General features: G+C 45.8%; 1 protein-coding gene and 1 long non-coding RNA gene across 2 annotated transcripts in view; one reads left to right on the plus strand and one right to left on the minus strand.

The window, feature by feature from the left end:
• CLPTM1 (CLPTM1 regulator of GABA type A receptor forward trafficking) overlaps window positions 1-3166 on the minus strand; it is a 27527-nt gene extending 24361 nt beyond the window's left edge. The window contains exon 1 of the mRNA XM_001375220.5: window positions 1139-3166. Within this exon, the coding sequence (XP_001375257.2) occupies window positions 1139-1219 (81 nt within the window). The 5' untranslated portion in view covers window positions 1220-3166. The remainder of the gene's footprint in view (window positions 1-1138) is intronic.
• Window positions 1934-3753, plus strand: LOC130453956 (uncharacterized). Its single transcript, XR_008911633.1, has 2 exons — window positions 1934-2072; window positions 2622-3753. It is a non-coding gene; the product is annotated as an uncharacterized LOC130453956 (long non-coding RNA).
• The last annotated feature ends 10004 nt before the right edge of the window (window positions 3754-13757 follow it).

Consider the following 13757-nt stretch of genomic DNA (forward strand, 5'->3'; position numbering starts at 1 on the left):
TTAATTCTAAATGTGGGAGTGTTTTCTAAAATCAAAGAAAGGTTGAGGCCTGGGAGGACTCTCCATTCCCATTTGACTGAGAACCACCTCAGGGCAGCTTCTTCATTGGAGCAGCCAGGGGGAAAGGGAAATGGAGGCAGCTCGTAAGAAGTGGGAGAAGAGGTGTGGGTGTCCTTCCCACCCCAGTCTTTAAATTAGGGAAAAGGAGACTTGGAAGGTAAGGCAGGGTTCCTACATCTGATGATAAGAATGTTAGGGGAAGGGGGAGGTGTCAAATCATGTCCTTAGGAGGGAGCACGAGGGCCAGAGTCAGGATCATTAGGAAAGGGTGAAGATTCTGGCTTTAGGATAGACCTCAGCATCCAGGCTAGTGATCATCGGCGATGCCCAGGAGGAGCAGGGAGGGTCGTCCCTCGAGTAAGAGGAGGGAAGGGGGGAACACAGGACATAGAGAGCTATCCAAAGTCCCTTAGGCTCTTCTGTCCTGCAGGCCTCATGTTACCCAGGAGGGAATCGAAGCCTCCTAGGCGGAAGAGAAGGAGGGCAAGGGCCCGAAGGAACCAAAGAATGAACTTTGACCCAGGCCAGCTCGAGTAGCCTTCCACGGCTGCCAGGAACTAGCTGGGTGACTCTGACCGAGTCACTGGTGTCTATTAGCCTCAGTTTCTTCACGTGTACAAGACAGAAGTCTGCACCCTAGGCTCTGTGGGTCCACCCCTCCCTCCCGGGCCAGAGACCAGCCAGGCCCACCCGCGGCGCATCTGGGAGGAGAGGGTTAGGAACTGGAGGGTTCTCTCCCTAAAGCAAGACGCCTGGGGGGCGGGGTGGAGAAGGGAGCCCGAGGGCAAGGCCGGGCACTAGCCCAGGGCAAAAGCAGGTGGGAGTCTAGAGTCAGGGTAAAGGGAGAAAGAGGAGGAGGCTGGGGGAGAGATCCAGTGGCTGGGGTGAGGCGGAGGCGCAGCGGCGGGGCGCGCTCCGGGAGGGGAGTCGGGAAGACCCCAGAGGAGGTGGTGGTCCGTGGGGCTCGGGCCCGGCGCGGGAGGGGCCGCGGCAGAGAGACCGCGTCGTACCGCGCCAGGCCTGGGCCTCCCGCCGCCAGCCTTCCGCCACCCGGCCCACCTCTCTCCCGCCCGCGTACCTGCCCGGAGCCGCCTCCGGTCACAGTCGCCGCCGCCGCCACTTCGCCCGGGTTCCCGTCCGCCTCCTGCGCAGCCGCCATCTTCCTGCTCCGTGTCCCCGCCCCCCCACAGGCCCCGCCCCGCCGCGCCCAATCTCGCGAGAACTGCCCCGGGCCGCCGGAGCCCGTAGTGAGGGCCAACGGGCCACCGTACCCGGCTCAGAGAGTCGCCACCCGGCACGAGCGCGTTCTCTTCAGAGGCCGTTCCCCAGTGCCCGGGGGCCAAGGCCGCAGCCGGCCGCCACCCGAGATCTCCGTTGTCAAGCGCCCTTGCACCGACCCCCCATTCCCGAGGCCCAGCTTCTCTCGGCCCCAGTCCGGCCGCCCCCTCCCCTACTCGGCCACCGTCCCCTAGACCCTCTCGGCCACGCCCCCAACCGTTATGAGTCGCGCTCCCCGCCCCCAGGGGAAGGGGCCGATCTGTTCTCGGGCCCCTGGCTCTAATCTGCCCATCCGCCACCACCCCGCTCCCTTCGTGCGAGAGTCGCGGCCCACTCCCCGCACAGCAAGACTCCTCCACAGCCGCCGGCCGATGCGCCCTGCGCTAACCCCCCGCTGGTGGTCACGACCATTCTCTCGCCTCGCGGCTCCTCTCCCCTCCCCCCGGCGTTGAGTCCTTTCGCGGCCACCGTCCCGCCTTTCGCCTTGCCCCTGCCCGTCCCACGTGCCCGTTCCCTTCTCGGCCACCGTACCAAACTCGGCTGCCCGTGGCAATCTACAGATTGGGTTCACAGGTTCTTTACTCCCCTCCCAGCATACACTCCCCTCTTGTTACCATCCCGGCCCCCGTGCTCTCATTCTGCCCCTGTTGGTCTTAGGGGTGCGCACGCGTGTAAAGACCGTCACCCGCTTGGGCCTCCTTCCTGAGCTGACTTCCTAGACGTCCCTGAAAGAGGTTGGTGGGTCACTCTCACATTGCAATCCTTGGAGGAAGCGACATTTCTCCACGCTGAGCCTTTTGAAATGAAAGGGAAATGGATAGCCCCTTGGACAGTACCAGGAAAAAAAAGGAACCGCTTTCCTGTCCCCCCACCCCCATCCAGGCTCTTGATGTGTGGCTTTGAATAACCCCCCTTTCTTGTCGTATATTGGATCCAATATTCTGATTAGCTTCAAATTCACTGATTCTGCACTGTTCAGTACGCTTACAAAGGGTAGAGGATAAAGGAACAATTAAAAGACATTTTATTTCTTCCTACCCCCCCAACCCACCTCATTTCACCCATCTCTGGGCAGAAGAGGGGAAGGCCATACAGCAGAACAGATTGGGTGATGGGGAACTACTCCCTCCCCCAAGCCTTTGGAACCCAAACACTACTGAGGTGTGCCAGCCCCATTCCCACAAACACCCCTTGCAAGAGCTGAGAAAGAATCCTTTTGTAGAAGAAGCTGGGAAAAGGTTTTCCCGGGGTTGCTCAAGCCCATGTTATTTTTGTTTCCCCAGTAAACAGGATGATTATATTTTGGGCCTCCGTGGGAAAAGAAGCAAGAGATTGGGATCTACAGGAGTTGAGCCAAGAGAAGCCAAGGAAAATGTGTGAATTCCCTTAGCTGTATCCTAGATTAGGAAGTATGGGGTAGCCCTTAGCTAAAACTTGATTCCTGGACAGCTTTAGTGGAAATGAGACTGGCAGACTAAGCTTTTACTGCCACCTGGTGGTATCTATCCTAAAATGGCTCATGCTTGTTGGACTTGGGGGATGGGGGGGTTCCTGCCTACCCAGTTCTGGGGCAGGAGATGGGGCACACCTAGACTACTGCTCTGGGCTAGCACTTTAAAATATTCTTGCCTATTTGGAATTATGCCCAAAGGGCTTTAAAAGACAATGCCCTTTGATCCATCCATACCACTGATAGGTTTGTACTCCCAAAGAGATAATAAGGAAAAATACTTGTACAAAAATATTCGTAGTGGCACTCATTGTGGTGGCAAAAAAAAAATGGAAAATGAGAGGATGCCCTTCATTTGGGGAATGGCTGAACAAATTGTATCTGTTGGTGATAGAATACTATTATGCTTAAAGGAATAATGAATTGGAGGGATTCCATGTGAACTGGAAGAACCTCCAGGAACTGATGCAGAGTGAGAGGAGCAGAACCAGGAGAACATTGTACGCAGACACAGATACACTGTGGTACAGTTGAATGTAATGGACTTGTCTACTAGGAGCAATGCAAGGATCCAGGACAATTCTGAGGAACTTGTGAGAAAGAATGCTACCCACATTCAGAGGAAGAACTGTGGGAGCAGAAACAGAAGAAAAAACAACTGCTTGATCACATGGGTCAATGGGGATATGATTGGGGATGTAGACTCTAAATGATCACTATTGTAAATATTAATAATATGGAAATAGATATTGATCAATGATACATGTGAAACTCACTGGAATTGCTTGTTGGCTACAGGAGGGGGAAAGGAGGGGAGGGAAAGAACATGAATCATGTAACCATGGAAAAATATTCTAAATTAATTAAATTAAAAAAAAGAAAAATATTCTTGCCTGCCAGGCTAATAGTTAACTTCATGGTCCTACCGTCAGAATAAAAGGTGGAAATAATCCTTTACAAATCTCATTTCGCAGTTTTGTGATGTCTGAAAGCTTAAAAATATTTCCTTCAAGGTGAATCTTAAATTTTTTTTACCTTTTAAAAAGAAAATTAAACCGTTACCTTCCATCTTAGAATCAATACTGTGTATTGGTTCCAAGGCAGAAAAGCTATAACATCTAGGCAGTGGGGTTTAAGGGACTTGTTCAAGATCACACAGCTAGGAAATACCTGAGGTAAAATTCAATCTCAGGACCACCCATCTTTAGGCCTGGCTCTCAAGCCACCAAGCCACCTTGTTGCCCCTTTTGCCTTTCTTTTTTCACATTTCCTGATAGGATTTCCCCCCACTGTTCATTTAGGGTTTGCTGTTTTTTGTTCTTAGGAGGCCAAGATTGAGAAGTCAGGAACCATGTGGTAGGGTAGTACAGCAATAGTAGCATTCAGATTTCAGAAAAGACAAAACAAGGGCCCAGTGCAACAGAGGGCATAGAAGTCTAAACTGAAGAACCAAGTTTGGAGACAACCAAGAGGTAATTCTGAATACAGTATATACCATGGATTGAAAGACACATCCAAGAGGGGAAAAGCACAAGAAAATAATTCCATCATAAATTTTAGAACTCCCCAGGAAAAAGAATCCCTTGACTACAGGTCTCTGAAAGTGGCTGGAAAAAAAGGAAAAAGAAGAAAATAAATGAGATTACAAGCAAAATTAAAGCTATTGAATATATGGCATAGAAGAGAAGATGAAAAACTTTGCTTAAATACTAGGTTTCTTGAAAAAACGGAATGGAGTAAAGATTCAATGATTAAATGAGGCAACAGGAATATAGGTTGAGGAGAGAAAACTTGGAAATCATTCTATGAAAACTGAGTCAACCCAAAAAACCGGAATCCCTTATTTTGATAAATCATAAAAGAAAACTGGCCAGAAAAACAGAGGACAAAGTGAATGAAAATAATTATATTTTGCTGGTCACCTCCTGAAAGAATCTACTTGAAAACACTGAGGAATATATCCAAAATAAAGAGCTTCCAGTCCAAAGAAAGAGAATGAATGCTGAAAGTAGCTAGAAAAAAAAAAGTTCAAGTACTAAGAAACCAGAGTGAGGATTCCACAAGACCATGCTATAGCTCCTTTATTTTTAAAAAGGCCTTGGAGGACTTGCCTTTGGACCTGCATGCAGTTCCAAGTCTGTAAAGCTTGAGGTCACATTGCAGGAATGCTGCAAAGGTGAGGTTCACTCTGGCAAGTGTAAGATGGCTCAATTGTATGTGAAAACTTTAATACATAAAAGAAGCCCTCTGTGATGTGTTGGGAGGCACAGGCTGACAGAGAAAGGGGGCATCAAGACCTTAGCAAATGAGCAGGGTCCATCCAGTTGGCATAAGTGGGCAAAAATTCCCCTTCCCAGTCTGAGAAAGACAAGGAACTGCATTATAAATAGCAGCCCCAGAAAGTGAGCTCATACAGGAAAATCCAATGTCTGCTGGGTTCCGAACATCTCTTGTGGGCCCCAAGAATAAGGCAAGAGACTTTTTACCAGTCACCCAGGCTCAGAGACAACAGCATACTGAAAACCTACTTAGAAATGGAATCCTTTGGGGGCAGTTGGGTAGCTCAGTGTATTGAAAGCCAGGCCTAGAGATGGGAGGTCCTGGGTTTAAATGTGGCCTCAGACACTTCCCAGCTGTGTGACCCTGGGCAAGTCACTTGACCCCCATTGCCTAGCCCTTACTGCTCTTCTGCCTTGAAACCAATACCCAGTAGGGAAGGTGAGGGGTTAAAAAAAATAGTAACTAGGTTATCACTTGTAACACCTATGAAGAACAGGGTAAATTTTTTTTAAACCCCAATAAAACAAAATATAGGGGGCAGCTGGGTAGCTCAATAGATTGAGAGTCAGACCCAGAGATGGGATGTCCTAGTGACATGGGCACTGTACCCCAGAAACCCAGGCGAACTATTATCAGGGAAACTCCCTTGCTTTGCCTCCTCCTGACTCTTAACCTAGAAACACCCAATGACCCCACCCAGGGTCCTGAGATGTTTATCCTCCTTAATTGTCCTCTAGATGGAAGATGGACAAAGAGATGAATCTTTATGCCTCCAGGCAGACCCCAGTCAGATGACCACCCCACCCCACCCCACCAAACGCCTGAGGGACTAATACTCTAGGTCATGTCCACACCAGGACCTAGCATCTGTTGTAAAGAGTATAAAATCCCCAGAACTGATGTCATCTGGGGGACAGCCTCTCCATCCATGCAAATTCAACTTCAGATACTTCCTAGCTGTGTGACCCTGAGCAAGTCACTTAATCCCCCATTGCCTCGACCTTACTGCTCATCTGCCTTGGAACCAGTAACAATTGTGAAGAGAGAATTGAACTCTCTTAGTTTATTTTTAAATGTAATCAATCAGCAACCTTTAATCAAATCAAGAATTTAAAGTACCCCTACTTCTCAGCTCTCTTACCTAGTGACTTACCCAGTGCTAAGTAGGGTTTGAATGTGTTTCCTATGGTATCTTTTAAAAGTATGGATTGTGGGCAGCTGGGTAGCTCAGTGGATTGAGAGCCAGGCCTAGAGACGGGAGTTTTTGGGTTTAAATCTGGCCTCAGACACTTCCTAGCTGTGTGACCCTGGGCAAGTCACTTGACCCCCACTGCCTAGCCCTTACCACTCTTCGGCCTTGGAACCAATACACAGTATTGACTCTAAGATAGAATGTAAGGGTTAAAAAATGTAAAATAAATATGGATTAAATTGAACATGGCAGTCATAACACTGCATTGCTTCTGCTGAGTCCCCTTCTGAGTTTCCTTCTCTTTTCTGTGTTTAAAGATTTCACTGCTACCCTTTGCCTTCTCCCTCTATCTCTCTTGCCTCACTGGCCCCTACATTCTTCCCTCCTCACCAAAGAGAACAGCCCACCTTCCAACACCGGAGACTTGAGCAGATCAGTTCTCCCTGCTGCCTGAGTCTGGTAATGGATGTTTCCCACCACCAAGAAGTAGGAAATGCTGCATCAGTCTATGAGCTGGACTTAGTTAGCCACAGCCCTCATAGAGGAAAAGAGTTCCCCGTATAATTTGCTGGATGGGTCATTCAGCTCTACCTTAAATACTTCTAAGGAGACAGAACCAGCTGCCAGCCAAAGCAGCCCATTCCACTTTTGGACAGTTAGTTAGTTATCAGGAACCTTTTGTTGACATCAAGCATCAATCTGGCAGCTCAGAGTAGCTAGGTGGCACAGTGGATAGACCACTGGGTTTAGAATTTGGAAGACTCATCTTCACAAGTTCAAACTCCACTTCAGACACTAGCTACATGATCCTGGACAAGTCACGTAACCCTGTTGGCCTCCGTTTCCCCATCTCTAAAATGAGCTGGAGAAAGAAATGGCAAACCACTCCACTATCTTGGCCAAAAAATCAGAATGTCAAAAATGACTGAATAAAATCTATTCTTAACTTTGTCATTTCTAACTACTGCTTCTGGTCCTGCCCTTTGGGACCCCATGGGACAAATGTATCCCCTCTTCTTTTTTATTTTATTTTTTTAATTTGGAAAATTTTAATTAATTAAGAATATTTTTCCTTGGTTACAAGAGTCAAGTTCTTTCCCTCCCTTCCCCCAACCCCCTCCTGTAGCCAATGCGCAATTCCACTGGGTTTTACTTGTGCCACTGATCAAGACCTATTTCCATATTATTGACATTTGCACTAGAATGATCTCTTAGAGTCTACATCCCCAATCATATCCCCATCGAACCATGTGATCGGAACTTCTGAGTTTCCGCTCCCACAGTTCTTTCTCTGGATGTGGATAGCATCTTTCTCATAAGACCCTCAGAATTGTCTTGGATCATTGCATTGCTGCTAGTAGAGAAGTCCATTACCCTTGATTGTGCCACAGTGTATCAGTCTCTGTACAATGTTCTCCTTGTTCTGCTCTGTGGAGATGCTCTTAAAGTCTGTCTGTCACCAGCTGGATTAGCTCTCCATCTAAGCTTTACTGTCCTCTGTGAACTGGCAGAATAGAACATTCACCCCTTTATCCAAACCATCCTTAAAGTGATACACAGCATGGAACCAAGCCCAGATCCACCAGGAGGGTACGTACACGCTGACCATCTGCCACCAACATTGAATTGTAACAATGACTCTGATTTTCATCATACAACCATGTCTGAATATGGTTAGAAGGAGGCAGTATTGGAGCACCAGAACTGGATTCAGGAAGACCTGAGTTAAAATCTAGCCTCAAGCACTTACAAGCTGTGTGATCCAGGACAGCTTCCTGTTCTCAGTCTCATTTCCTTATTCATCTGTAAAATGAGCATAATAATAGCACCTCCCTCCCTGGGCTTTTGTGAAGATAACATAAGGAAAATACAGGTAGCCCTTCCATATCCTGAGTTTCCCCACTGCCATTTTGATATTTTGCAGATCAGCATAAGAAATTAAGTGAGAATTCAGGGGGAGTTTTTTGGAAATAGCAGATGACACGTGAAAGGCCAGCAGGCAACACAGAAAAAGTTTAGGACCTCAAAAATGCATAACATATATGTATAGCTTATAATATCAATCTATTATTTCTTTGGATATCATAAATGTGCACAATTTCTTTTTTAAAGTTCAAATAAATAATTTAAAGTTTGCAAAAAGAATGCAAAAGCCAGCAGAGGACACACAAAGGCTAGAAATGTTAACACTGAACTTACATATAGCCAATGGCCAAATACTTAACCCACATTTTACAATAAGGAACTGTAAATGGCCCATAAAACAAAAAGAAAAAATTCAGACTTTTCTGGGATGAAGGGAGAACCAAAAGAGTTTATATAGATTTTCCAGACAGATGGCTTGTGCCTAAAACTGCCCCCCCCTCCATCCAGATGTGGAAGTGATACCTGTATTTGTCACGTGCTGTGCAAACCTTAGCATCCTATATAAATATTAACTTATTATTATAGTCTAATCTAGAAGTGTCCAACCCATAATCCTCCTCATGGCTGTCTAATCTAGAATAAAATATAATTGGAAAATAATAAAATACATAGAAATGCAATAAAACATAATATTAAATTTGAAAACTAAGTGGAATAAAAAAAATCTAATCTGATAATATAAAAAAAAAAACTAAGTTGATAGGTGGCCTATTAGGGTTTTTATAATTGGGTTAGTGATTCAAGTTTCTCTTTTTTAAAAAAAAATTATTCAGATCATTAAATATTTCCCAAATGCCTATAATAAACATTTAACATTTCTTAAATAAAATTTTTTTTGAGTTCCAAATTCTCTCCCTGCTACCTCTCCCCCTTCCTTGAGAAGGCAGGCAATTTTGTTTCAATTATATATGTGAAGTCATGCAAAATATATTTCCATATAGTCATGTTGCAAAAGAAAAAGACCAAAACAAAACAAAACAAAACAAAACCCAACCCAACAACATGAAAAGTAAAGAAATGAAAAGGTGCCTGCTTCCACATCTGCCTGTGAATTTGTCAGTTCTCTCTCTCTCTCTCTCTCTCTCTCTCTCTCTCTCTCTCTCTCTCTCTCTCTCTCTCTCTCTCTCTCGGTGGACAGCATTTTCCTTTAGAATTAGATCTAAATCCAATCTGGATCAGTCTTCAGCAGAGTAGTTAAGTCTTTTGCAGTTGATCATTGTTACAATATTGCTGTTACTTTGTACATTTTCCTGTTTAGCTTTCTTCACTTTGTATCAGTTCATATAACTCTTCTCAAGTTTTTCTGAAACTGTCCTGTTGTCATTCCTTATGGCACAATAGTATTCCATCACAATCATTCAGCACAACTTGTTCAGCTATTTCCCAACTCTGGGGCATCCCCTCATTTCCCAATTCTCTGCCACCTCAAAAAGAGCTGCTATAATAATTTTTGTATAAGTAGGTCCTTTCCCCTTTGCAACTCCTATTTCTATTTGAGACAATCCCCACCAATGTAATCCATAGTTCTTCATCATCTGCACAAGAAGGGTCTCCCTATACTTTATCAAAAGCTTTGCTAGGAGGCCTAGAGGTTCTGGGTTTAAATCTGTCCTCAGACACTTCCAAGCTGTGTGACCCTGGGCAAGTCACTTGACCCCCATTACCCAGCCCTTACTGCTCTTTTGTCTTGGAGCCAATACACAATATTGATTATAAGATGGAAGGTAAGGGTTTAAAAAAAATAGTCTAGTTAGGGGACAGCTGGGTGGTTCAGTGGATTGAGAGCCAGGGCTAGCGAGAGGAGGTCCTGGATTCAGATATGACCTCAGATCCTCCTTAGCTACATGACCTTGGGCAAGTCACTCAACCCCCATTGCCCAGCCCTTACCACTCTTCTGTCTTGGAACCTATACACAGTTATAAAGTCTTTTTTAAAAAAGCTTTACTAAAATCAAGACTGAACTGTGTTAACATTTCTCTTATCAGTTAGAGTAATCCCACAGAAAAAAGAAAACCCATGACCCATTCTTGGCAAAACCAAGTCGGTAATTGCTGCAAACCCAATTGAGTGAACTGGCGTAATTTGATCCTAGAGCGCCCCCTGGTGGATTTCCCAGACATAGCCACCAAAGCAGCTACCTCAGGCCCAATGGAGACGTACCACACACCCTGCCTAGAAACAGTAGGAGCATTGAATAGCATTAAAAACGTTTTTAATGGCTTATTTTCTTCCAGTTGCCTGCAAAAACAATGTAGACTGATTTCTCTCTCCTCTCATTGAGAGGGTAAACGACTGGATAGAAGTTATACATTGCAGTCATGCACAAGATCCCCATATTAATCATGTTGTGAAAGAAAACAAAGTAAAAAACCAGTATGGGGGGCAGCTGGGTGGCTCAGTGGATGGAGAACCAGGCCTAGAGATGAGAGGTCCTGGGTTCAAATCTGGCCTCAGATACTTCCTAGCTGTGTGACCCTGGGCAAGTCACTTCACTCCCATTGCCTAGCCTCACCACACAGTATTGATTCTAAGACAAAAAGTAAAGGTTTAAAACAAACACACAAACAACAACAACATAAAACCCAGCTTTCTCCAGTCTGCATTCAGACTCCGTGAGCTCTTTTTCTGTTTGTTTGTTTTTTTTCCATCACGAATCCTTTGGAATGATCTTGGATCATTATATTGCTGAGAAGAGCTAAGTCATTCCCTGCTGATCATCATACTTTATTGCTATTACTGAATATAGGGTTCTCCTGGCTCTGTTCACTCACTTTGCATCAGTTCTTTTAAGTCTTTCCAGGTTTTTGTGAAAGCATCTTGGCCGAGCATAGTTTTTCATTACCACTTCCAATCATGGAATACTTTCAGGAAAAGTGTTCTTCACTTTTGTTCCTGCTGCTACCCAGAGTCGTTGGCTGGAAAGTAACTATCATTCTCAGATCCTCCCCCTTGAGTAAATCCCTTCCCTTCTCCAGGCCTCCATTACTTCATTTGGAAGAGATGTCTCCGAGAAGCCTATCCAGTTCTATTACCCTAGGACCATGTTGGTGAACCTATGGCACATGTTCCAGAGGGAGCTCCCTTCTCCCTCTCCATGCACACCTGAGGACATTTCTCACATCACCCACCCTCTGCTCAGAAGCCCAATGGGAGCACTTTCTCCTTCTCCTGTCTGGGGGAGAAGGGGGCTCACATGTGGTGCAAGGATTACAGTTTTGGCACTCTTTCTCTAAGAGGTTCACCATCACTGACCTAAGATCTCAAAATTCTCTGATTTTGTGGCTTGCTGATCTCTCTCACTTTCTCTTTAGGTTTTTCCCCACTGGCTTTCTGGGTGCCAATTAGTCATTCAGGATCCTCTATTATTACTTCCAAACACTCTTTCATTTCATTGGTTCCTTTCTCTGGGGCTCTAGATATCTGCCTACCCTAGGTCAGGGAAGCTGTGCTAGTCTCAGCTCTTCTTTTCTTTCCCAATTTCATACCCCCCTCCACTTTTTTTTAACCCTTACCTTCCATCTTGGAATCAATACTGTGTATTGGTTCCAAGGCAGAAGAATGGTAAGGGCTAGGCAATGAGGGTTAAGTGACTTGCCCAGGGTCACACAGCTGGGAAGTGTCTGAGATCAGATTTGAACCTAGGACCTCCCATCTCTAGGCCTGGCTCTCAATCCACTGAGCTACCCAATTGCCCCTCCTCCCTTTCAATACCCATTGTGACTTTAGACTCCCCCTCAGTTTCAGGAACTCTACCTGTGCAATGAAATTGCATTAATGATGTCTAGAATCCTAAGGAATTAGGAGAATGTTAAGCTTCACAATGGAATTTGCAGCAATCTAGTCAATACCTTTCTAGTGTAAAGAGGGGCTAACACTTGCCAACAGAGTCACAGAACATTATAGTTGGAAGTTATTGGATCTATGGATGGATGAGTCCTTTTCTTTCTCTGTACCTCAGCTTATGGAGGGGTTGGGGGAGCCTAACACTTCTGATGTGAGGGCTTTTCAAGACTGTTCACCCACTTTGGGTATCTATCTGTTACCCAACTCCTTGGGTAGCTCGGTGATCCAGGGAATAGATGGAGTCAGGAAGACATATCTTCCTGAGTTCAAATCCAGACTCAGACACTTGCTAGCTGTGCAACTCTGGGCAAGTCACTGAATACTTTTATCTCAGTTTCCTCATCTGTAAAAAAAAAAAAAAAGCTGGAGTTAATAGCTAACCACTCCAGTATCGTTGCCAAGAAAACCACATGTGGGCTCACAGAGTCGGACAAAACTGAACAACTACGAAATGTCAACCAGCTCTCACCTGTGGCTCCAAGAGCTGTAGCATGTGAAGTAACAGCACCCTGGTAAACCAAGATGAGGGCAACCAACAGGTGTCAAAGCCATCGGTGACTTAAGGAGATGTCTGACTTCCCTCTGAGGATGGGAAAATGAGGACAATTTCTTCCAAAAGCCATGATGCCTTGGACGGCTGGCACCATGGAGTGGTTGAAGCTTGGTCAGACGTGGAAGACACCACGGCCATCCACTGCATCCTGGGCCTTCTCTGGTCATCCTGACTTCCGTCCTGCCATTGGACTTCCGTGACTCTGGAAGAGAGGGAGGCTGAGGACTTTGTGCGACTCTGCCTCCCTGAAATCCAACTCGTGTTCCAGTCAAGACGTTTCTCATTCTCGGTGTCATCGATCTGCTTCGGATAGGAAGGATGGGATGAAGAGCAAGAACCTCAGCTTGTGTCTGCAGTAGCCATTCCTACTGAAGTAGGAGATAAGGGACATTTCTAGAACTCTCCAAGGTACTTCAAATGCGTTATCACAACTGATCCATAAAGGGACTTTAGTAGCCATCCAACACCATCGAAGAGCCAAATGGTGCAGTGATAGAGGGATGGGCCTAGGGTCAGGAAGACCTTAGTTCAAATCTGACTTTAGACACTTCCTTAATTGTGGCCAAGTCACTTCACCTCTGTCTGCCTTCACCTCCCCACCTGTAAAATGGGAATAATAATAAGCGCTACTTCTAGGGCTGCTGTGAGGATAAATTGAGATGATATTTGTATTCTGCAAACCTTACAGCACCATAAGAATGTTGTTGTTTCTATTCTTTGTGATGCCACATGTGGTTTTCTTGGCCAAGACACTAGAGTAGTTTGCCATTTTCTTCACCAGCTCATTTTTTTTTTTACAGATGAGGAAATTGAAGCCAAGAAGGTTGGGTGACCCAAGGTCATGTAGCTAATGTTTCTGAGGTCAGATTTGAACTCAGGAAGATGTCTTCCTGACTCCAGGCCCAGTTCTCTATCCACTGTGCTACCCAGCTGCACCTAAGAATGCTAGCTATCATTATTATTACCTAGTCCCCAATATATAGGGGGCAGCTGGGTAGCTCAGTAGATTGAGAGTCAGACCCAGAGATGGGAGATCGGAGATCCTAGGTTCAAATCTGTCCTCAGACACTTCCCAGCTGTGTGACCCTGGGCAAGTCACTTAACCCCCATTGCCTAGCCCTTACCACCCTTCTGCCTTGGAACCAATACACAGTATTGATTCTAAGATGGAAGG

Source organism: Monodelphis domestica, chromosome 4, assembly GCF_027887165.1.
Source record: "Monodelphis domestica isolate mMonDom1 chromosome 4, mMonDom1.pri, whole genome shotgun sequence".
NCBI classification, from domain to species: Eukaryota; Metazoa; Chordata; class Mammalia; order Didelphimorphia; family Didelphidae; genus Monodelphis; species Monodelphis domestica.